The 24,243-nt window shown below is 38.5% G+C and overlaps 2 protein-coding genes across 3 annotated transcripts; one reads left to right on the forward strand and one right to left on the reverse strand.

Annotated features, from left to right (window-relative positions):
- Positions 1-644: 644 nt before the first annotated feature.
- Positions 645-6,544, reverse strand: DNAJB9 (DnaJ heat shock protein family (Hsp40) member B9). 2 transcript variants are annotated; one of them, XM_058181576.1, is made up of 3 exons: positions 6,390-6,544; positions 2,825-3,051; positions 645-1,665 (listed from the first exon to the last, which is right to left on the reverse strand). In XM_058181576.1, the coding sequence occupies exons 2-3, from the start codon at positions 3,039-3,041 to the stop codon at positions 1,235-1,237; spliced, it is 648 nt and encodes a 215-aa protein (XP_058037559.1). In that variant the 5' UTR covers positions 3,042-3,051; positions 6,390-6,544; the 3' UTR covers positions 645-1,234. The 2 variants fall into 2 exon arrangements, with proteins under 2 accessions (XP_058037559.1, XP_058037566.1); XM_058181583.1 differs by lacking the exon at positions 6,390-6,544 and adding an exon at positions 5,605-5,736.
- Positions 6,545-6,702: 158 nt separating this feature from the next.
- THAP5 (THAP domain containing 5) lies at positions 6,703-18,560 on the forward strand. Its single transcript, XM_058181617.1, has 3 exons — positions 6,703-6,865; positions 13,678-13,867; positions 16,224-18,560. The coding sequence occupies exons 1-3, from the start codon at positions 6,783-6,785 to the stop codon at positions 17,229-17,231; spliced, it is 1,281 nt and encodes a 426-aa protein (XP_058037600.1). The 5' UTR covers positions 6,703-6,782; the 3' UTR covers positions 17,232-18,560.
- Positions 18,561-24,243: the final 5,683 nt, after the last annotated feature.

A 24,243-nucleotide genomic window follows, 5' to 3' on the forward strand; every position in this document is an offset into this window, starting at 1 on the left:
GTAAAAGCTGAGGCAAGTAACGGGAACTCACTCTGCCATGTGGAGCTAGAACTCAAACCACCGGATTACAGACCTTCTCCAGTATCATGAAGCCACTGAGCAACCACACCTCTCTAGTGCCATGATTAAGAGATAATTCAACTGTCACTGGCTCAATATAATCACTATAATCACTAGATAGCTATATTGCAAAAGTTTACAAAACATTGTGAAGTCAAACTTCTTCAAATGTGAAACATCTCATTTTAAGTTTAAAATAGCTACTTCAAATTTGAAATGAGCTGTTTCAACATTACAGGAACTATTTTTGATGGTTTTCTGATTACTCCAAAAGTGTTCCAAACTAAAAGCCACCATTTTGGTCTCAATTTGTGTCAAGCTTGAAATATTTCCAGTAGTGTGTAATAGAAACAATACCAGAATACTTCTTGTGAAGAGACTATTATGAATTTGAAATATTTTGTACAATTATGTGGTACTGTCTCTAATCCAGCATGGGAGTTTCATTCTTCAGTATTGTAGCATTTTGTGCAATTGGGTACAATAAATAAAACAGTAACTTCCCTTATTCACAAGGCACATTTAATACCAAAAATTCAACCTCCCACTCACCCCGATATCTGAACTTTCAAAGAATCTGAAGATTAAAGGTGTTTCAGGAGTATTTATATACACATTTTAAATACATGTTTGCATACAAACCTGTACAATTCAAAGTTCTTTTACACCTGAAATGTCAGTTTTGTAAATCAAATGCCATTCAAAATATACCATATTTAAATATATTACTGTATTTGTAAGTCTTTACTGTCAATGAAGCACAGAATTACATATTCTGTGTTAATAAAGAACAGAATCACACCAGTACTCACCAGTTAACACTTCTAGAAATAGAAGCCTGACATTATTATCTAGTATACAACACTTTGCTGAGTGTAAAATATAAAGTGAACAGTGAGGTAATTCGGTTACCTTGCTTCTGTTATTACAATCTAACACTGTCATATGGAAATTTTCTCCACATGCACATTCTATGCAGCTGAAGGAATAAGGTAGTCATTCCATCTTGTTTTGTTGTAGTTGTAATATTTATCAGTTTAACTACAACATATTTTCAGCACTTAAAGTGATTAAACTACAAATTCATGGTTTGCAGAACCTCTGTGCTTCAGCAGCAAAGAATAGAGCCAAAAGGAAATTAAGGACAGCATACAGCAAAAGAACTGCAAAGTAACTATTGTCCAGAACAATCTGTGAATGTGGTAACCATGTTTCCTCGGCGCTGTGTTACAGTTCTGCAGTGCTTACTAGAGCCATGGAATTTGTTGCCAGTCTGCATTGTTTGCCGCTGTGTGTTATCAAACCCATTAAATGAAAACATCTTTTCCATATCTTCAAACATGTCATCAAACAGTCCCCCTCCAAAATTAAATTCTGGAAAAGCATGTCTTTGTCTGCTCTCAGCTTCCTGTTGACTATGAAAATGATTTTCAAAATCTTTCTTTGCATTGGAGCTTTCACCAAAGAAATCAAAGTCTTTAAGGAAGCGATCAAAGTCAAAGTTAAATGAGTGCTGAAAGGGGTTTCCATTCATCCGTCGTCCATCTGTATTTCCAAACTGGTCATATTCCCTGCGTTTATTTTCATCAGATAAAACTTCATATGCTGTAAAAATAAAGCAAGAAGTTGTTTTAAAATCATGTAAAGACATACATCACAGGTCTTTACAATACATAATGGTGCCTTGGTCAATTCAACTTTAAAAATTCTCAGATAAAAGAGGCAGAGCTAAGAATTTGAAAGAATAGATCAACTTTTCTCAACTCGAAATATGTGACAAATCATGATTGAAATTTCTTTTTAGCTTCTTTTGCTGTGGGATGCTAGCCCTTGCAGTGGTGGGAATTCTTATGTGCTGAAACTTAGCTGACTTCTATAAACTATAGATATAATCTTCTTATGCAGGGATTTTCTGAGATCTGAAGCTTTATTTCCAGGGATCCTCCAGGGTAAAAAAAAAAGAATGAGAAAGGGTGGACTGGATAGTTGCTAAACTGTATGCTCATCAATAATATTAGAATTATCAAAGAGCCAGAATCAGATCAATTGTCTACCCTTTCAGTAATTTCTATTAGCTAGCAAGGGTTCTCCATATTACAGAATATACTTTCTCTGTATTACTTGCAGAATTTTTCTATGAAATAAAATTGGAATGGCTAGACTCTTCTTGTAACCTTAGTGGTTAAGGTATTAGATTAGTAGTAGTGACAATTAGGTTCAAACACAAGTTTAGTTTACACCACTGTATTCTTCCAATCCAATCTACTTCAGAGGATTGTTGCTATGAGAAAAAATAGGCCTTGTACTGCATTTGTGTCTAAGCAAACGATAAAATAATGCTAGTACTAGTCTTGAGTTTTCAAAATATTCAAAGCTTTTCTAAATTTTTATGTTTAACTCTCCCTGAGACCATTCTCATTTTACATACATATTTTTATTGCAATGTTTTTTATCTATGGCTATAACAATTTGTGGAAATAGTTCTAAAAAGAATATCCATAATAAAAACATATGCAAAGTATATTCCAAAGATAACTAGAGTGATAATGATGGTGTGAAGTACCTTTATTCTTAAAGGAGGAAATTAAGATTTATGTTCATCTATTACTACCTTTGAATAGGAAAAGGATGCAGATCCTGCATAAGTAGCAACACTATCTAGACAAGGGAATTTCTACAAATAAAATAGAATAAATATATCTAATCCTATTCTTCTACTCCATAGAAGAAAATGATAGTTAATTTTTAGCAGAACTTAACTTACCTTCTGCAATTTCCCGGAATTTTGCTTCTGCTCCAGGACTTTTATTTTTGTCTGGATGGTATTTCATTGCTAGTTTATGAAATGCTTTTTTAATCTGGCGCTCAGATGCACTTTTCGGAACTCCTAGAATGTCATAATAACTCTCTGCAGCCAGTATTATTTCTGTTATCATTAAAATGCAGAGCACAAATAAGAAAATTGATTGTGTAGTAGCCATTGTAGGACTCCTAAAGAAAAAGAAAATATCAGAATGATTCTTCTGTTTAACTACTTATCCAGCTATTTCTCTATCATGTGTTGGAAGGAATTCATTCCCGATTCCTTATTTTCTACTAATATTTTAGACATTACTGAGTAAAAAAGACTGACATTTGTTTTCACAAATACAGGGAAGCTTTTCCATAATCATACTTACTTCTCATAAACTCAAATTCAAATTTCAGAATGATTTTTAAAAATTGTAGTTTAATAATTAAAAAATTATTTCCCAAACATTGCCATTAAAATAAATCAACTTTCACTTTGATAGGATTATTTTATTTATAGCCTAAACACATTGGCATGAATATATTTTAGCTGTCTTAATGTCTATAATAGTTTCTCAATAAATAAAATTCCACATTTGCTATAATTTTTTCATTCCTACTAAAACAATTATCTTAAAAGTATTTTTACATAAGAAGCAGAGTCAAAGAAATATCATATGACTTCAGCATGTTGATTTAGAACCTGTAACACTAGTTTGATTATACATACAAAATCAGAGACAGAAAGAGATGATAAATGTTATCGTCAATCTTCTGGCTTTGTTGTAAGAAGAAATGCTGATATTCCAATAGAAAAGTGAGATAACTGCTTTTACAATTATCTTTACCTCTCTCTATATTTACTCTGATATTCCAGCAGTATCTTTTTCCTTAAAATAATTAACAGAATTAAACTTGTAAAAATTTAAAAGGGGAATTCTAGAATTTTGCTTTTTAGTCATTTATTTCTAATCTACAAATCAGAAGTTCTCAAATACTGCTATGTTGAGTTTACTTTTATACTTTTTTTTCCTCCCAGTATTGTTATATTTTGCTTTCTTATCCAAATAGAGGAAATATCTTGACTCCCTTATCAAAGCAGCATATTTTTGAATTGCCATACAACTAATCTGAATTTATGGAATAAAGCAGAACGATATAAATCACTGATATAAAAAGGAAGCTGTTTTAACTGTTTTGTTCTTTAGAATTGTAAACATGCTTAGAGCTAAAGACTTGTTAATTACAACTTTAATCTGTACACAGGCACATATCTTCATCAATACCTTATTTACAATAAACGCAAATTACTGCATATGCCTACACATGTCTGTTTTTTTATTTTGTTGCCAGTAAGGAAACCTCAGTTGGCAAGATTGAAACAAACAAGTGGCCTCTTCATCAGTGTTTCCCTCCTCCTTTCTACCAGGGCCCTCTTGAGACAAAGTACTGAATGCAGCAAACTAGAGAAGAACTTTAGTTATAAAGATACCATGGTCTATTGAAACTATGTTCACACTTTTCCATTGTTAATGTTCTACCATTTAATGTAAATGGATGATGCCCACCTAATAGTAGACAGAACTACTGAACATAGGTGTCCCAAAGGTGCTTTTTCAAGAGGCAACTGGACTTTCTGGTTTTTCTTTGAAGACGTTTCACTTCTCATCCAAGAAGCTTCTTCAGCTCTGAAGCAAAATGTCTTCAAAGAAAAACCAGAAAGTCTAGTTGTTTCTAGAATATCACAAGGAAAGAGAAAAAACAAGCATACTCAAGAATTTTTTAAAATTTCAAATCTTGGGAATGTTAACAAATATAGAACAATATACATACACATGGAAACTGGCATCTGCAGACAAAAGCCAGGGGAGGGCTGAATGATGCAGTGTTTTAACACATGTCCTACCTCTTTTTCACATCACAACACTGAATACATGCCCCAAAGGGGCAGGGCCTACAGTACAATGCTCTTGCACATCACACTTTAGTAATCTAGGCAAAATACATAGCATCCGTTCACTTCCACCAATGGAAGACTAGAATAGTGTGATTCATCAGAAAACAGTTTAATCAGTGAAAGCATACTGGATCTAAATACCTATGAGGACTGACAGAGCAAGTTAAGAATCAGAACATAGAGTTCAATATTTTAAATATAATGCAAAATTCACAGGATAAACAAACAATCACTATTTTGACAGCCTTATCTATACTCAAATTGTCTAGATCTCACAATTTTCCATTGAATCAAATAAAGATCATACACTATCATGAAAAGTTTGTTTCATACTGTAGTTCAAATTTAAAACCTATACAGCATTCTATTTTTTTTAAAAAAAAACACAAAATATTAGAGCAACTGAAGTTGCAGGAAAGCTTTCCCACTCTTATTTATAACAGAAACAAAAACTCACTGGACAGTTTAGTGTAAGTAACTATGAACTTCCAGAAATCCATATTTAATATGGAGCTGGCAGACAAATGAGTATAAAGGTGCTATCACTCCAGCCTTCCTAAGTCATAAAGGCTCATAAAGAACAGAAAAGTTCAAAGGACAATGTATATACATCATGTAAGAGATGAAAATACATGAAGCATGTTATACAAGCTGAAGACCTCCTACATTCCAAATCACTGATCTCATTATTATTTTTACTACTAGCTCAACCTGTGGCTTAAACAAACTACTGATTCATTACATTTACCTGTGAACTTTCAAAGTAATATTTTTAAAAGAAAGCATTTCTCCCTTACCTTTAATTAGCTAGCCATCATCTGTCCCCATAGACAGAATACGTGGGAAAGCTTGACTTGAGAGACCAAAAAGCTATTTTCTTCCTCCCCACCAAAAAGAAAAAGAAAAGAAACCGAAACCGAGCCTGAAACACAAAGCATTTTCTGCCAGAGAGAAAGCTAATTTCAATAGCTTCTCTTGGTCGGGTATGGAGTTTTAGCCTAGATCTCTGGGTAACCCCATTTTTTTTCTTTAACCTTCGTGCCTTAATAAGGAATAAAAAGGAAAAAATAAGAAATAAGAAAGAAAAAAATGGGGTTACCAAGAGATCTAAGCTAAAACTCCATAACCGACCAAGAGCAGCTTATATATACTTAATTATATATACTAAACTCATCAGTCATCAGTCCCGAGGTAGGTAAAATAGATTAGATAGATAGACAGATAGATAGATAAATGATGGCTGGAGTATGACTAGGAATATAGGCAGCGGACTCTGAGCACATACAGAGTTCCTTTCCCCCATCCCCTAAGCACTGACGGCGTCTCCCTTGCTCACGTATTTATAACGAGAAAGACAAAGGACACATCAATAAGAGGTATTGTGATGTGAAGGCTGCCGAAATGAGCCCAGAGGTTGGAAACCTCGGGTTCAAATCCCCATTTAGCAAGCGGGTCTCCGCTGTTTGGCCCGCTGAGAGGGGCGAAAGATGAAGAAGCGCCCGGCCCACCGCTTGCTCCCTGGGACGGTAACCCTAGCAAGCTGCCCTCCCGCCCGACTTGCCCAGTCATCTCTTCAACTCACCGGCCGCCGGTCTCGCCCAGCAATCCCTGAGTCGAACCCGTCCGAGCTGCCTTATAACCTCGGCGCGCCAAGCCAAGAACGACAGTCCTACACGAAGCGCTTCCCGATTGGCCGCCGGCCGTCACGTGGCCCGCCCGCTTTGGCGCACGTGGAAGGCTGTTGTGGCCTCGCGCAACTGACGGATTCCCTCCCCCCCCCGCCCTCCCCACACCGAACGCTCGCCCTTTCCGGCTGGAAAGAGAAGGGGGCACAAAATGGAAGGAGGAGGGACCTAAAAAATTCCGGAAGCGGAAGTGAAAGAGTAGCTCTAAGGGAGGGTGAGCAATCGCAGGAGGCACCGTCAGCAGGGACCGTCTGGGACGGGGAATTGCTGGCCGCCGCGGAGTCTTTGCCATGCCTCGGTACTGCGCGGCCACTTGTTGCAGGAACCGAGCGGGACAGAGCGCCCGAGATCAGCGAAAGCTCAGCTTTTACCCGTGAGTGCCGCGGCCAGGGAGACTGGAGGGAATCTCTCGCATCCCCGACATAAATATTCCCGTGTTGGCATGGAAATAGGTTCCACGAATAAGGTGGAGGGAGGGGCGTTTTTCAATGGTGTGTCCTTGGAAGTAAAGCTTGTTAATTTAGGGAGTGCGTGTGGCATCGTAGCAGTTGTTGGGGGAAAACACAGCAGTACAGCGTGTGCTACTTCATAGAAATTTGCCAACAGATTCCTTTAATGTTCCTCAACAGTTACTGTCAACATCTACCCATAGCGCCAGTAAGGTTATATTTGCTGCTGCTGCTATTATTGTTGTTGTTGTTGTTATTATTACTACTACTACTACTACTATTATTTATTTATTTATTTATTTATTTATTTATTATATTTGTATACCGCCCATCTCCCGAAGGACTCAGGGCGGTTCACAGCCAATAAAACAACAGAAAACATATAATACATATAAAACAGCAAAAAGAATAGACAATTAAATTCAGTTGATGCCTTAAAACTTTTAAATACAAATTTAAAACCCATTTAAACCCCTGATTTAAAAACCCCAATTTAAAACTACGTTCAAGCTAGTCCTGCTCTTCGAAACAGCAATGTCCAGCTCGCGGCGGAAGGACCTGAGATCGGGGAGTTGACGAAGCCCCAGAGGGAGCTCGTTCCAGAGGGTAGGGGCCCCCACAGAGAAGGCCCTCCCCCTGGAGGTCGCCAGCCGACATTGTTTAGCTGACGGTATCTGGAGGAGGCCCTCTCTGTGAGAGTGCACTGGTCGGTGAGATAATTATCATTATCATCATTATTATTATCATTTCTTATACCCATCTGATGGCTTCCAAATGCCTTATAATTTCTGTAACTCCCTAGCAGGCACGTTTCTGTTCTTTGGGATATGGGGCAAGAATATTCAATTGAAGCATCAACTAACTGAAGGAGAGCAGAACATCTCTAATTCACCCTGTTTCTGATTCAAAATCCCACCTCTGATATTTATTTATTTATTTGTTTACTTACTTACTTGCAGGGTCGGGCTGAGGATTTTGGCCAATATCTGCAGGATAAAATCGCTCAGATTTGGGATGGTTTGGACTCTGATTGGGTAGATTCGGGTGGGATGACTGAGGCTGTTCTTGATGATGTTATCTGGGATGAGTTCGACTCTGTGACTCCCGAGGACATGGACAGGATACTGGGGAGGCTGAATGCGACCACATGTTTATTGGACCCATGTCCCTCCTGGCTGGTACTGGCCACACAGGAGGTTACACGAGGCTGGCTCCAGGGAATTGTTAATGCTTCCTTGATGGAGGGTGTCTTCCCGTCCACCTTGAAAGAGGCGGTGGTGAGGCCCCTCCTCAAGAAGCCCTCCCTGGATCCAGCTATTTTATCGAATTATCGTCCTGTCTCCAACCTTCGCTTTGTGGCGAAGGTTGTTGAGAGTGTGGTGGCAAGACAGCTTCCCCAGTACCTGGAGGAAACTGTCTATCTTGACCCGTTCCAGTCCGGCTTCCGACCGGGGTACAGCACAGAGATGGCTTTGGTCGCGTTGGTTGATGATCTCTGGAGGGCTCAGGATAGGAGTTGTTCCTCTGTCCTGGTCCTATTAGACCTTTCAGCGGCTTTTGATACCATCGACCATGGTATCCTGCTGCGGCGGCTGGGGGGATTGGGAGTGGGGGGCACCGTCTTTCGGTGGTTCTCCTCCTATCTCTGACCAATCGCAGACAGTGTTGGCAGGGGGGCAGAGATCGGCCGCGAGGCACCTCACGTGTGGGGTGCCGCAGGGGTCGGTCCTCTCGCCTCTCCTGTTCAACATCTATATGAAGCCGCTGGGTGAGATCATCCGTGGTTTTGGGGTGCGATGTCATCTGTACGCTGATGATACTCAGCTGTACATTTCCACCCCTAACCACCCCAAAGAGACCGTCGAAGTGATGTCCCAGTGTCTGGAGGCCGTGCGGGTCTGGATGGGGAAGAACAGGCTCCGATTCAATCCCTCCAAGGCTGAGTGGCTGTGGATGCCGGCATCCCAGTACAGTCAGCTGGTTCCATTGCTGACTGTTGGAGGTGAGTCATTGACCCCTATGGAGAGGGTCCGCAACTTGGTTGTGTTCTCCTGGATGCTCGGTTGTCGTTAGAAGAATATATGATGGCCATCGCCAGGGGAGCCTTTTATCAGGTCCGCCTGATTCGCCAGTTGCGCCCCTTCATAAACCGGGGTTCCTTATGCATGGTCACTCACGCCCTCGTCACTTCCCACCTGGACTACTGTAACGCTCTCTACATGGGGCTCTCCTTGAAGAGCACCCGGAGGCTCCAACTGGTCCAGAATGCGGCTGCGCGGGTAATAGAGGGAGCTACTCGTGGCTCCCATATAACACCTCTCCTGCGCAAGCTGCACTGGTTGCCGGTGGTCTTCCGGGTGCAATTCAAGGTATTGGTTACCACCTTTAAGGCGTTCCATGGCACAGGACCGGGATATCTACAGGACCGCCTGCTGCCACCAATAGCCTCCCATCGCCCTGTGCGCTCCCATAGGGAGGGTCTCCTCAGGGTGCCGTCAGTCAAACAATGTCGGCTGGCGACCCCCAGGGGGAGAGCCTTCTCTGTGGGGGCACCTACCCTCTGGAATGAGCTGCCTCTGGGGTTATGTTTGCTCCCTGACCTCCGGACCTTCCGACGAGAGCTCAAGACCTTTCTGTTTTACCGCGTAGGGCTGGCCTGACTGTAATATAGTTTTTAACTTGGGTTTTATTATCGTTTTATTAATAGTTTTAATTGAATTCGGCCTAATTGAATTAGATTTTTAAAATTATTTTTTAATTTATTGATGAATCTGTTTTAGGTTGGCTGTAAACCGCCCTGAGTCCTTTGGGAGAAGGGCGGTATAGAATGAATGAATGAATGAATGAATGAATGAATGAATGAATGAATGAATGAATAAATAAATGAATAAATAAATAAATAAATAAATAAATAAATTCACCCTGTTTCTGATTCAAAATCCCTATAAAATTCCACCTCTGATATTTAATTTGGGAACTTGATTATGAGCCATCAAATTGGTGCCGACTGGTTAGTGTAAATTTTCTGTAGGAGAATCTGTCCCTAGCTTTTCCTTCAAGATCTTTCAATAGTTTCTCAATTGCCTCTGAATGCCTCCACTTTGCTGCTGGTCATTTTCCTCTTTTTTTTTTCTTCCCATCTTTTCCAGTGTTGGAGTCTTTTCCAAAGAGCTCCATATTCATGTAATGTATCCAAATTCATTTGTGCCTTGAATGAGAACTCTGGGATCATCCATTTGTTTGTTTTCTTAACTATCCACGATAGTCTCAGCAGTCTTGTCCACAACCAACATTAAAAGGTGTCATTACTGTTTCTCGTTTCTTCATTGACTAACTTTCTTTTCACAGGGAGAACCCTTCACTGTACAATTTTTCGTAGGTATAGACATGGCAAATGAATATTTTTTCCAAGGCCGCCATTGCTGCTCTCCAAAATGCTAATGTCCAATTCCAGCCCATTTCAATTCAGCAGTGTCTTAAATATCAGTGTATACAGGTAGTCCTTGTCTTACGTTCACAATTGAGCCCAAAATTTCTGTTGCTAACCAAAATATTTGTTAAGTGAATTATTCCCCATTTTACAACCTTTGTTGCCACAGTTGTTAAGTGAATCACTGCTGTTTTTAAGTTTGTATCACAGTTTTTGAGTGAATTTGGCTTCCCCATTGACTATGCTTGTCAGAAGGTTGCAAAAGTGATCACATGACCCAGGGATACTGCAGCTGTCATAAATATGAGTCAGTTGCCAAGCATTTGAACTTTGATCATGTGACCATGGGGATGCTGCAATGGTCATGAGTGTAAAAAATGGTCATAAGTCACTTTTTTCAGTGCTGTTGTAACTTTGAACAGTCACTAAATCAACTGTTGTAAATTGAGGACTACCTGTAATTGATTCATTTCATCTTTCACTCTGCTGAGATTTCCCTTGTTTGTGCTGCTTATTTTCCATCTTTCCACTATGATTTTGTTTTTGCAGCTTCTTATTGTGTTTTTTTTGTTTTTTGCATGGCAGCATCCTCATATTATTTGTTTAACCAACTTTTCATTCTGCTTCTTTGTCCCTTCCCTTCCTTTCAAAAAATCTTTCAGTTTATATGAAAACCATTTTTCAGTTGGACTAGTATTACTTAGACTTCCTCCCTTGTTTATTTATCCCTGCTACAAATCATTCATTTGGTTTATTGCATCAGATAATTGTAAGTGATGTAGTTGTGCAGGTCTTTCTTTTATCTTGGCAAGCCTTATTTGTCTCCCCACTGTCCAAGATCTGTTTTGATAGATTTTATTACTGTTTGCTAATGTCACAGACTAGGATGAACAAACAGGATCTCAGCCACATTTTGAAGAATCCCTACAAGCTTTCTTCTTCTTCTTCTTCTTCTTCTTCTTCTTCTTCTTCTTCTTCTTCTTCTTCTTCTTCTTCTTCTTCTTCTTCTTCTTCTTCTTCTTCTTCTTCTTCTTCTTCTTCTTCTTCTTCTTCTTCTTCTTCTTCTTCTTCTTCTTCTTCTTCTTCTTCTTCTTCTTCTTCTTCTTCTTCTTCTTCTTCTTCTTGGAAGCTCTTTAACAGCTACAGTCAGATCTACAGCTATAGTCAGAGAACCGTAAGACTTCAAAATTCATAATTCACTGCATTATGAAATTTGGCATACTTAATCTCCCTGCTCATGCTCTGGTTATCTGTAGGTGTTACCCTTTCTAGTAAAAAGCAAAAATGTTTTGCACTTTTTTAAAAAAAATTATGGTATAATGTAATATATTCTTTTGTGTTCCACTATATCCAGTATCAGTGGATGCTGATATGGGAAGGCTACATATGGGAAGACAAAGCTGTTATCACAGATGAATTAGGACGAGTTGAAATAAGATGTTTTCAGATGCAGTTCACTGATGTTGCAGAATTTTGACATAAATGATTGGAAGAGTCATAAGCTTATTTACTCTGTGTAGAACAGAAAAAGAATCTGTTCTACTTGGTAAAGCAAATACAAGCTGAGAAAACACTCAACTAAGTATTCTTTCTTGGAACAGCTCATCTAATGTAGAAGAAATATATAATCACAGCTCTAGAAATATTAAAGAGCTATCACCCGTTACTTGAACCAGACTCATCCATTGGGGTGGGGGAGAGGGGAATACAAAAGCAACTTTGCAACCTCACAGGGTCCACTTTCTGGAGTTCATACATGTGTACTTGACACCGTATGTCAATCGAAAGGAGTTTATGGCACAATATTGCTTCCAGTTTGAAACAGCATTGGATCCTATAGATGCCTCTACTTGGAATACTTGCTTCCAGACTTATTTATATTCGTTCTGCTTGCAATAAGAATGCAAAATAAATTCTAGCAATGCATTTCTTGTACAAGAGTCTAATCATGAAAACAGTGCCTTCATTGCATAATACAACAGACATGTCTGCTTTTGTAACATGTTTACAAAGTAGTGGGGCAAGAGAGAATAGAGAGAAGCAGTTGCAAGGGCGGGCAGTCCGGAAAATTGGAAGTGTCGTGGCGACGTTTCGACGAAGTCTCATTCGTCATCTTCAGGCTTCAGCTTCGTGCTTCTGGGAGCAATCGGAGCTGAAGCCTAAAGATGACGAATGAGACTTCGTCGAAACGTCGCCAAGACACTTCCAATTTTACACGGGAGAAAACCCGAACAACCAAAGACCTACATACAAACACCCGTGAAAACCTCAGAAAATATAAATATAAATATAGATATAGATAGATAGATATAGATATATAGATATAGATATATAGATATATATGGCATATTTGTATTGTTCAGTAAACAAATGAGGCACATTAATTCATAGTTGTGCCATTGAAATTAATTTCTTGTGGGAAAAAAATGAACTAGCTAAGATGGGTTAAAATTATTTAAGAAAGCTAACAGAATAGTTTATTATGACCAAAAAAAATCTTGAACTGTATCATACTTCCGGGGGAGGGGAGGAGAGAGTTGCCTCTTGAAAAAAAAATGCCTTTGGGATTGGCCCCCAGTCACTAAATAGATTAAAAATATTGATGAGGCCCAATGGCATCTGACAGGATGCTACTCTGTCATATAGTGAAATGAAATAAGGAATGGAATTTTCATATTTAGCTATATATGTTGGTAGATAAGTATATGAACATATGTATGTGAATGTGTATAAAAAACCTGGGCCTTTATAGATTTTGATTGATTTCCCCACAACTAATATACAGCCTAGAAAAATATATAAAGGCTTGAGCGGCCGCAATATTTTTTTTAGTTAGAATGGCTATCCTGTGAAATTCAGAGAAGAATGTTCTTGCATCTTCAATACAGAAGTTTGTTTTCTCTAATCTTCTGTAAATTGGAACAAATCAGATTTGATGTCTTTGAGTTCTAGTAATAATGTCGATGTATAGAAGATTGAAATTTTAAGGGATTTTTTTCTTCATCAAAGCATGCCTGTTATAGGAATTGTTCTCACTTGGTCGTGGCAGTGAAGCAGCTGTGTGTGTTCATAATTGACAATGGGGAAAGTCTTCAAACCAAGCCTTCAAACCAAGCATGAAGTCTTCCAGAGGACATGTCTGTTTTAAGGGCTGCTTTGTTTTGAACCACATGCTTGTCATGTACTCTTTCCCAGGGCTTTACTGCTAAGTATGACAGGCTTTTTTAAGAACCTCAATAAACGATATCACTTAATTGAAGCATTCTCCCTCTCTCTCTTATCTCTTTTGCATATTCTTTGGAGCAGATTTCCTCTTCATGATAAAGAAAGATTAGAGAAATGGTTACGGAATATGAAACGTGACACTTGGACTCCTAGTAAGCATCAGGTCCTCTGCAGTGACCATTTTACGTCAGATTCTCTAGATGTGCGGTGGGGTATTCGGTATTTGAAGACAACTGCAGTGCCAACTATTTTTTCATCCTCTGAAAATCAGGTAAAATGTTAAGTTGCGTGTGAAAAATAAGACAAAGTATAAGTAAACACAATTCGTTTGAGTTGTAAGTAAAATGAACAGTGCTAAACCAAAAAAGAAAGCAGAACAGAACATAACTCGTGTTAGTGGCAATTAGAACATATCTTCTATTTTAATATTGTGCAAATTCTTAATTTGTTTGTCCTTTTTCTGTTTACTATTGAGAAGAAGGATTTATGGCATGCCATTATGATTGATTGAAGCCTCTGCAGTCTACTCGTGGAATTAAATTAAGTTTTGTACTGATCAACCGTGGGTTAAAAAAAACCCTCCACTATAAGTTTATGGAACTTAAACCATAATATGCTTCATTTCCATTAGACAAACAAATTGTATAATACGTTGTACAAAAACCCACAGTTTTTCTATTAGCTGATCTGAATAGGAGAAAAATCAATAAAAACACACCCTAGCCTGGTTCAAAATGTTGCTATTTTTACATTCAAAATTTAATTTAAGCATTGTTTTGTTTAGAATATATCTAACCATTAAGACATGACTACTAAAAAATAGCATATAGTTCATTGAAATGAAAGCTATTTATGTGCTAATCTTAGCATACCAATAGGCTAAACAAATGGGCCTTTTGTACATTGGCATCTGGAAAAAATAATTACAATTTCAAATTTGATAGATAATGTTAACGGTGTGCTGAGTTGCTCACTTGATGCTTCATTTCCTATGGTAGAGGGACAACTTTTACAATTCATGAAAGTATCTGATTGGTCTAGATGCAACTGCCCAGGTCTGTGACACTTCAAAGAGAAGTTTTAGTCCAGACTTCATTGAAGCAAAACATCTCTTTAAACTCTTCATACTTTTTGCCATCCAGTTCTATTTTGCATGATGCTCAACAATATGGGGGGAAAAACATGCAGTAGAAGTGGCAGATTTTGTTGTGAATAGGAAAAAAAAGCATCTTGGAAACTTTCTTTATCATCCGGCATTGTTTGCAAAAACCATCTGGATCTCACACTCAGTTAACTGAACCTCACCATCATAGTACAAAGTTTAAAGCGTGACACATTCATATACCCTCATAGCAAGGGTTCAGTTCCTCTGACATTCACATTATCATTTTCAGACATGCTTATACACAGCATCTTATTTGTAGCCACCACTTGGGAAAGACGCATGTTAACATAACTGATGACAATTATTGCATTACTGCCTTTCTCCCATGAATCTTTGCGTAGGAAAGAGCAACCGTGCTTGTTGTGACTTCTCTGTCATGATAGTCTGTGTAAATTGAAAAAAAAAAAATCTCTTTCCCAAGCTAGGGCTGCAATTCTATACCCGCTTACCTGGACTTAAGGTCTATTTTTTTAAGGAGTTGCTCACGTTTTCCTAGAGATCAGGTAGCACTGAAATACCCTCATCACCCAGAGTCTGCCTATCATAGAAAGCATAGCTAGACAAAATGTCCTGCTCTTTAAGAAACTTCTTCGCTTGGAAATCACACTCCAGGAAAGGGGTCATTAACATGAAGCTGTAATTTGATCGGCTCTATCAGGAATGCCCCTCAGTCTTTGTGTATTGTAACAGTTGTTAAATTCTAAAGTGAGCTTTCAAAAATGTGAATCCAGGCTACATTTGAGCTCATCTCTTTTGCATTTCTTTTTTTATTGCAATGTGTATTCATTAACAGTTTTAATAAAATCATTCAAGATTGGTATCTAATTTCTTTAATAAACCATGGCAGAGAAGAGACTGTTTATTGGCATTATTTGCACTCTTTTTGAAGAACAGTATTAAAAAAAAAAGAATAAATACAGGTAGTCCTCGACTTAATAGTTTGTTTAGTGACTGATGGAAGTTGCAACGGCACTGAAAAAAGTGACTTATGACCATTTTTCACACTTACAATTGTTGCAGCATCCTCATGGTCATGTGGTCAAAATTCAGATGCTTGGCAGCTGACTCGTATTTATGACAGTTGCAGTATCTCGGTGTCCTGTTGTCCCCTTTTGCGACCTTCTCGCAAGCCAAGTCAATGGGGAACGCCAGATTCACTTAACAACTAACTTAACAAAGGCAGTGATCCGCTTAACAACTGGGGCAAGGAAGTTCGTAAAATGGGGTAATGTCTCGCTTAGCAACAGAATTTTTAGGCTCAGTTGTGGTTGTAAGTCGAGGATTGTCTGTATAAAATCCTGTGTTCTTTTGTTAGGGAATAAGGCCACTGATCATGGTAGGACTCACTTTTCAGTGAATAGGCCCAGCATTACACTATAAAGAACCATAAGAAAAGGAATCATTGTGTGGTATTTCATAATCAATAACAACTGAATCAAGAGGGATGTTTTTTCTTCTTAAGGAAAAAGGAATATCCCAGAAGAAAACGCAAGTGGAAAGAATAGAAGATATCAAAGAAATGAGCACATGCATAACAACATCAACTCTTAAATCCTGTTCACCAAAGAGAAATACCTTACCTGAAGGAGGTCTATATCGAAAAACTCTTGAAACAAATCCAGACTGCTCAGCAGGAACGGAAGGACTAACACAGAATATTGTGAAAGATGGCGCTGCATATTCAGGTAACTGCGTTAAACAGAATAAGCAGCAAGCAAACCAAATAATAACAGCATCTGATATGGAAAACACAGGAGCCATCCGTTCCAATATTCCAGGAAATAGTCAGACCATCAAAAACATTTTTAATGCTGCTGCTACAGATTTGCAAGTTTCCGTTCGTGACCTCCAGTCATGTTTTGAATATGGCTCACATTCTAAAGCCACAGTTTTGCAGGCCACACATCCGGAACGTGGAGATTCATCTCCGGAATTCACTAATGTCTCCATACCCATGAGCGAACTTAAATCTGATCAGTTTGATTCTCACATTGCAAATTGCTCAATAGAAGTACAAACAGATGAAAGTTCGGTCTTGCTTCAGTCCATGTCACAAGCTTTGGAACAGCTCAGTGGAAATAAGGAGTCTGTCATCACCATTATCGTTCCTTCAGAGGACTCAAGAACCCCCTTGCTATTAGAGGGCTCCTTTATATCAGCAGAAGAGGTATTAACCCACCTGGAAGCAGAAAACTCTGTTGTCATCGGCAGCTGCAGCAGCCTTGAAGTGCTACAAACGGAGCATTCATACTGTAGGCAAGACACAGACCGGGAACAACTCTGGCAAAAAATTACAAAGCTGCACTCAAAAATAGCCCTTTTAGAAGTCCAGGAGAGAAAAACCCTAAGCAGACTTAAAGCTATAGAAGCGCTTATTGCAAAACTGAAGCAAGACAATCTCCTTTCGGAGGAGAAGCTTAAAGTCGTAGAAAACTGTTTTACAACATTTGAAGTTACCATGATACAATAAACGCTTTAAAAGAAGGGATTGCAACTTGTTCTGCAAATTATTTCCTGGGGTTTTCTTTTTTTTGTTTGTTTGTTGGTTTGCGAGAGAGGGTGTTGTGTTTGTTTATTTATTTATAAGTAGAAATGGAATAAAAATAGGTCATCACTTTCCTCCCTCTCCTTTCCTCTGCTCTCAGCATCTTCCCAAATTCTTTTATGGAATATTGGGACTAGGGCAATGGGGAAATGTAAAATTTATTACTACTGCTTTTGTGGGTGTAGCTTGGGGGTGGTGGCTGAAGAGGTTGTAGAAAAAATGCTTTTAAACGCTCTGATGATCCCAGCTGAGCCGCGCGATCATCCGAGGTTTTTTTTTTTAAAGCATTTTTTTGGCTAAAGAAAAAAACCCTTTAAAAGTAAAAAAGAAAGCCTCTGATGATTGCGCAGCTCCGCTGGGCATGTGGGGGGGTGGCAGGGATGTTTGCTACCGTTCTCCGAACCACCCGCCGCCATCGCTACCAGATTGGGCAATCCGGTCCAAACCGGGAGCATTTCACCCCTGGAATAGAGATATTTTGTGAAACTGCATGGGGACTGGCATTGGGGGATGTAGGAAGGAAGAAGAAATCATACATACATCTTAAATGTCAAAAACCTTCATTGAGTCTCAATTGCTGCAGAAAATAGAAAGAAACTACTCTAGAGCCATAAAGTTCCATCAATCCAAAGCCATAACAAAAACATTCTGGTATATTACAACTGTACAACAGACTGACTACTTGAGGCGGAAAAAACATAAACCAATTTTAAAACATGTTTATTCTAAGGTACAGAGGCAGTTTGGTGCAGTAGTTAAGGCATCAGGCCAGAGACTGGGAAACAGTTCTAGTCCCACCTTGGGCATGAAATCAGCTGAATGTCCTTGGGCCAATTTCTTTTTCATAGCTTTAGGAATGAGGTTTTTGGCAAACCACTTCTGAAAAACCTTGCCAAAAAAAACTATAGGAACTTGTGACTGAGAATTAGACCCAACTGAACAGAAGAAGATAAGCCCAAACTATTCTCAAGTAAGTTTGTATGGGAATGCAGCACTGAAGTCTATAACTGTGTGGGTAAATAAAATGTATTCATGAAAGCTTACTCCCACAAGGACACAAACAGCTGCATTACTTTCACTTTGAACCATTGCCTTCAAGGTCTACCTCACTTGCCAAACTGATGTTATTCATAAATAATGCAATTCTAAGCATGCATGGGAAGTTCCATTGATGTGTATAGGGTTTATTTTCTAATTTGCTGCTTTAAAAATATAGCCCATATCTCTTAGAATTAATGGAACAATGGAAGATGGGATGGGATGGAGAGATGGGATGGGACGGGATGGGGCAGAATACGCTCTAATAAAGGAGAATGTGTGTAGCTCAGGGTTGAAATGAAGGGTCCTTGGTGCTCCCTGAGCTTGGTTGTTTTCTTGGAGCTATTTCATTACCCAGAATGGGTAGCATCATCAGAGCTAGTCTAGCACTGATGATGTTACCTAGTTTGATAATGAAATGTCTGCAAGAAATCAACCAAGCTCAGAGAGTACTCAAGAACCTCTCAGGATGAACTCTTTCCTGAAAATATTTTTGAAAAATGCATTTGCATTAATGTCAGGAGTGTGCTTTTGGAGTCAGAAACAGTAATTAATTTTCTTCCTGGCAGGACAAGAGAAGCAATTGAAGCAAAGGGAGTTAAGAGCTGCTTTAGGTAGTGATGGCTGGAGGGAGAAGAAAAACATGATAGGAGTAGGGACATAACTTTCCAATGCAGAGACCTGCCCATTCATTCCCACTAAGAAAGGACTGTGACAATAGTTAACTCTAGAGAAGAGACTGAAATTGGTCAGTCACATTGTATCTTTCATTGTGGGGGGGAGGTACAATTTATTTTCTCAGACTAATTTTGTCCATAAAAGCATTCCACTTTGAAAAAAATGCTTTCTAGATGCTTAGATCCAATTCTTGTTGCTCTTTCCCACAAGTACACAATTGAGGATAGCAATTAACCACCATTTTGCAATGCCTACAAGCAGAAACTGGCTAGGCCTAGAACTGGATGCTGGGCAAAGATACGATACTTCTGCATTTGGTCTATGTAGTTAGAAAAATCAGTGAAATGGCCCTGCTGAAGGTGCTTGGTAATGCCAACCCCAGAAGCAGCAGGAATAATGCAAAATGCATTATGCATCACCCAGAATTTCAAATGGGAGAAGAGGCTACCCAACCCCCTTCAGAAAGCTGTCATAGATTCTACCAACCCCATTCTCTGAAGTTCAGAAATCGGCAGTTTCTTGATCTAGAATACCCTTGTGACTTAGGTGAACGTCAGCATTTTATATGATAGTTGAATTTCAAAGGTTTTTGAGAGTATCCTTTAGCAAAGCCTACAAGTAAGTACTTACCTGCCAGTTAAGCATGTGGGAGCTTAATAGAATGCCATGAGCAATTTTGCCAAAATTATCTAAAGAAACCGGATGTACGAGAATTGGCAAACTGCTACAGTATTAGGTCCATACTTAGAGCTTTACAAGCCTTCATCATTGTTCCGTATTTTCTATTGCAATAAATGCTCAGGTTTGCAGCTTAAAGATCGTAATGGACATAATACAGCAAGAGGGCATTAGTATTTCCCCTGTTCCTCATACCTTTCCATACTAACTAGATATGCACTACACTGCACTAAATTTTGGCCTACTCAATTAAGATTTATGTATACAACAAACAAAGGCAACAAACAAACTTTTAATTATAGCTTAATAACTTGCGTGGACCCAAGCACATACTGTACATATGCAGTCCTGCCAGGACTGATTAGTAGCACTGCAAGCTTTCTCTTCCTGGTTGGTTGGTTTCATTTGCTGTGAAAATTTCCATAATTAAGGGGAAATTTTGTGTGAAAAATAATTGACCTTTTGAAAGGCTGATGACTGATTAATGAAAGATCTGTATAATCAAATAAAAATTAAAGTATAAATTAGTTTCAGTGAGTTGACAAATTAAAATATAAATTAGTTTCGGTGAGTTGACAAAAAGTATCCACATCTGTTCATCTCTTATTTATAAGCATTTTAAAATATGAATTTTGAATGCTTTCTATATGTATCTCTGTCTGTAATTGTATATACTAATTGAACAATGAAATAAAAATGGCTTTATTTATTTATTTATTTTTATACTTCTCATCTTTCTGTCCCCACACTAGCAATGATACGCAACAATAAAAACATTAAGTATAACAGAAAATTAAAGTAATTTAAATCAAAATGAAAACCAGTTAAAATAATTAACAATAAAAAATAATGTGCAAGACTTTCAAGTAAGTTGGCCCAAATAAAGCTATCCCAATATTTGTATAAATAAATAAGGAGCTCTGTAGGGACTAAAATGTACTGCATTTTCCCCCTAGTGAACAGTTTTGTTTTTGTGCCATGCATATTAATTTGTGTTGCCCTCAGGTCAACATTTAAGAATAAGGAAAACAAGATAAACTTGTGACAATAACATTGCATTACTTCCAAGCAAAAAAACAAGAAAATGTATGTTATTTAATGAATTAAGAACTCCTGTAAGATACTTCATTTGCTCACAAATTTTTTTTGTAATAACTATCTTCACACTCAAATATTTTTCTTGGTTCCCTCTTCTGACTTACACAGTACATTATTTTATTAGTTGTCAGATTGACAGGAATTCAAATTATACAATTTACTACTTTTTCTATTTTGGGATACAATTTCATTTCTAATTGCTAGCAGATGTTGCCAATTTATATATTATGATCCATGACTAAAATCTATTTTAATAGATTTGTGTGAAAGAGGTACAATTGGAAAAGTGAATGCACCATTTATGAATCTTTTATTTTTAAAATAAATATTCAAGAATTTTAGACCATGTAAGAATGCCCTTTAGTGTAATCAATAAGACAAGCTACCTATTATTTCTATAATGAGAGACTGAATATCACAACATACTTCATTCATATCCAGATAATCAGCCTTGCCTATTTATGTTGCAGTTATATTTAACACAATTTATTTAGCTTTTTTGATTGATTTTGTAGATTTATATGACTACCCATCTCAAATACATGACATGTTTGCAGAAAGAAATTAAATGTAACTTAAGCTTATATAATTCACATTATATTTCAAAAATCAGCTCAGAGAGATATGTTCCCTCTTTCCTTTTTCCCACCAGCTGGTTTCCTCCTCCTACATTTTCAGGTTTGAGTTCTACTATCTGTATTTTCTATTGTTAAAAGCAGAAGATAATAAAAATGTCTCCTTCTCTTCCTCCTCTATCTCCTTCCAGTCATAATATTGACATCCTTGGAATTCCTTCCCCCTCCCCATCATGGGCACCACCCACTTTCACAGGCACTTCTAGAGCAGGAGTCCCCCAACCCCTGGTCCATGAATCGGCACTAGGTTGTGGTATGCCAAAAACTAGGCGGTGTAAACAAGTGATGCTCCATCCGTGGGATGCAGGCAGCACATGAAACCACACCCTTTCCAGCCCCCAGAAAAAATCTACTGAACCAATCCCTGGTACCTAAAAAATTAGGGGCCATTGTTCTAGAGCTGGACTGTCATACTTGCGGCCTGCGGGCCAGATGTGTCATGCACTGGCCACGCTCATGCCCAGCTTAGCGAAAGGGGGAAAAGTCCCGATACGTCACATGACGCTACCATGATGCTGCGAGTTTGTTACTCCTGTTCAGTTCTGCCGCTCTACACACACACCCACTGAGAGTTGAAATGCTTATTTTCCCTCATTATCATTCTGTATTATCTAAAGAATTGCAGTAGACATGAAGGTTAAATGCAGTCACACCAATTGGTTTAAATTACTAACAATTGTCCCCTTATTACAACTACATTATAGAATGACAAATAATTTTTACTTCTGATTATTTGAACAAATGCATGTGACAAATGATTCTGTCGTATCCCTTAATTAGCAACTGGGGTTCCCTAAAAACGTATTCTGCTGAGCTATTGAATTAAGTAGCTCTTGAGCTTTTATGCCAGCTAGCCATAAAAAATAAAATATTCTAATCAGTTATATTCTTCTTAAATTATGCCTTCAGAATTTTTCAAGAAGTTAAAAAAATATGGCACTTTATAGAAGTATACTTCTACCCTTACCCAAAATAAGACATCCCCTGATAATAAGCCCAATCGGGCTTTTGAGTGCATGGCAATAAGGCCAAGCACTTATTTCAGGGTTCAAAAAAATATAAGGCAGGGTCTTATTTTCGCCGAAACACGGTATAAAGTTGTGTATATCTATATAGATTTACAGTATATAGGTGTGTACTGAAAATCACAAACTTTTGGACTTTTTAAAGATTCAGGATGTATAGGAATGATAAAAATAAACAAAATATTAGAACTTGCTTACTCTACAAAGTACTAATTTAGATCAATCGAAAGTAATTATATTTTATTGATTCAAGAACGGGAAAGTGACCTTGATTACAGCTTAACTTTTACCCATTGTTCTGTATGTACTCTGTAGACTTATTGGAGCAAAAGTACTTTCACTTTGACTTCAATTTAAAATACACCTTCTATAGCAGCGGTTCTCAACCTGTGGGTCGGGACCCCATTGGCGGTCGAATGACGATTTGCCAGGGGTCGCCTAAGACCATCGGAAATATGGGAAGTATACTTGCGAGTCGAAGAATCGTGCTCCAATGGTTGACTCCACAAGCCAGCTGCAGGCTCTTCAAATCGCTAGCCGAATCCAGCTTCTGGCGCGATGAATTAAAAAAGAGAGAAATCTGTGCTCTGATGTCTCCCTCTCAAGCCAGCTGCAATCACTCCCAATCGCTAGCCTAATCTGGCTTCAGGCGTGATAATTAATAGGGGAGGAGTCTCCGCTTTAATGCCTCCGTCCTCAAGGCAATCGCAAGCAGTTCAGATCGCTAGCCAATACGGCTTCAGGCGCGATAAATTCAAAATGAAAATCATTTTATAGTTGGGTTCGCCACATTGTGGGGAATTGTATTAAAGGGGTCGCAGCACTATAAAGGTTGAGAACCACTGTTCTATAGTATAAGAAATACACATAATACTGAAGAACTTAAATGCAGGACAAACAAGCTCAAGAATTTAAAGTCAGGTAGGTTGACGTTACTTGGAATTATCAAGTTCAGTTAGACTGCAATAGCAACAACATTATTGCAATAATTGTAATAATAATGCAGTGTTGATGTGTTTTGAAAATTTTCAGTAGCCAAGGATTTGCTAGCTCAGAGGCAAAGTACTATCTGTAGGAGATGTTGTCTACAGGAGATAAAGTATGTGATGCATGGATTGAAAGCAATGGCTGTTTCTGAGGAGATTATAAATGATATAATCCCCTTCATAAATTACTGCCTTGTTGTGGTGAAGGGGCTTGCGTAGCTCAATGAAGCTATGAGCTATGCCGTGCAGGGACACCCAAGACGGACAGGTCATAGTGGAGAGTTATGACAAAACGTGATCCACTGGAGAAGGAAATGGCAACCCACTCCAGTATCTTTGCCATGAAAACCCCATGGACAGTACAAAAAGGAAAAAATATATGACACCGGAAGATGAGCCCCTTAGGTCGGAAGGTGTCCAATATGCTACTGGGGAAGAGCGGAGGGCTAGTACTAGTAGCACCAGAAAGAATGAAGCAACTGGGCCAAAGCCGAAAGGACGCTCAGCTATGGATGTATCTGGTGGTGAAAGGAAAGTCTGATGCTGTAAAGATTTTTTCTCCATAGGAACCTGGAATGTAAGATCCATGAATCAAGGCAAGCTGGATATGGTCAAACAAGAGATGACAAGACTGAACATCGACATCTTAGGAATCAGCAAACTAAAGTGGACAGGAATGGGCGAATTTAATTCAGATGACCATCAGGTATACTACTGTGGGCAAGAATCCCTTAGAAGAAATGGAGTAGTCTTCATAATCAATAAAAGAGTAGGAAAAGCAATACTGGGATACAATCTC

The sequence above is a fragment of the Ahaetulla prasina genome, chromosome 1, assembly GCF_028640845.1.
Source record: "Ahaetulla prasina isolate Xishuangbanna chromosome 1, ASM2864084v1, whole genome shotgun sequence".
Lineage (NCBI taxonomy): Eukaryota > Metazoa > Chordata > Lepidosauria > Squamata > Colubridae > Ahaetulla > Ahaetulla prasina.

Bases quoted from the DNA above. Each gene is read 5' to 3' on its own strand.
- THAP5 (XM_058181617.1), top strand. From the start codon at position 6,783: ATGCCTCGGTACTGCGCGGCCACTTGTTGCAGGAACCGAGCGGGACAG. The intron at 6,866-13,677 runs GTGAGTGCCGCG...TCTTTGGAGCAG, and splicing joins CGAAAGCTCAGCTTTTACCC to ATTTCCTCTTCATGATAAAG. The intron at 13,868-16,223 runs GTAAAATGTTAA...TTTCTTCTTAAG, and splicing joins TTTCATCCTCTGAAAATCAG to GAAAAAGGAATATCCCAGAA.
- DNAJB9 (XM_058181576.1), bottom strand. From the start codon at position 3,041: ATGGCTACTACACAATCAATTTTCTTATTTGTGCTCTGCATTTTAATG. The intron at 1,666-2,824 runs GTAAGTTAAGTT...TTATTTTTACAG, and splicing joins ATTCCGGGAAATTGCAGAAG to CATATGAAGTTTTATCTGAT.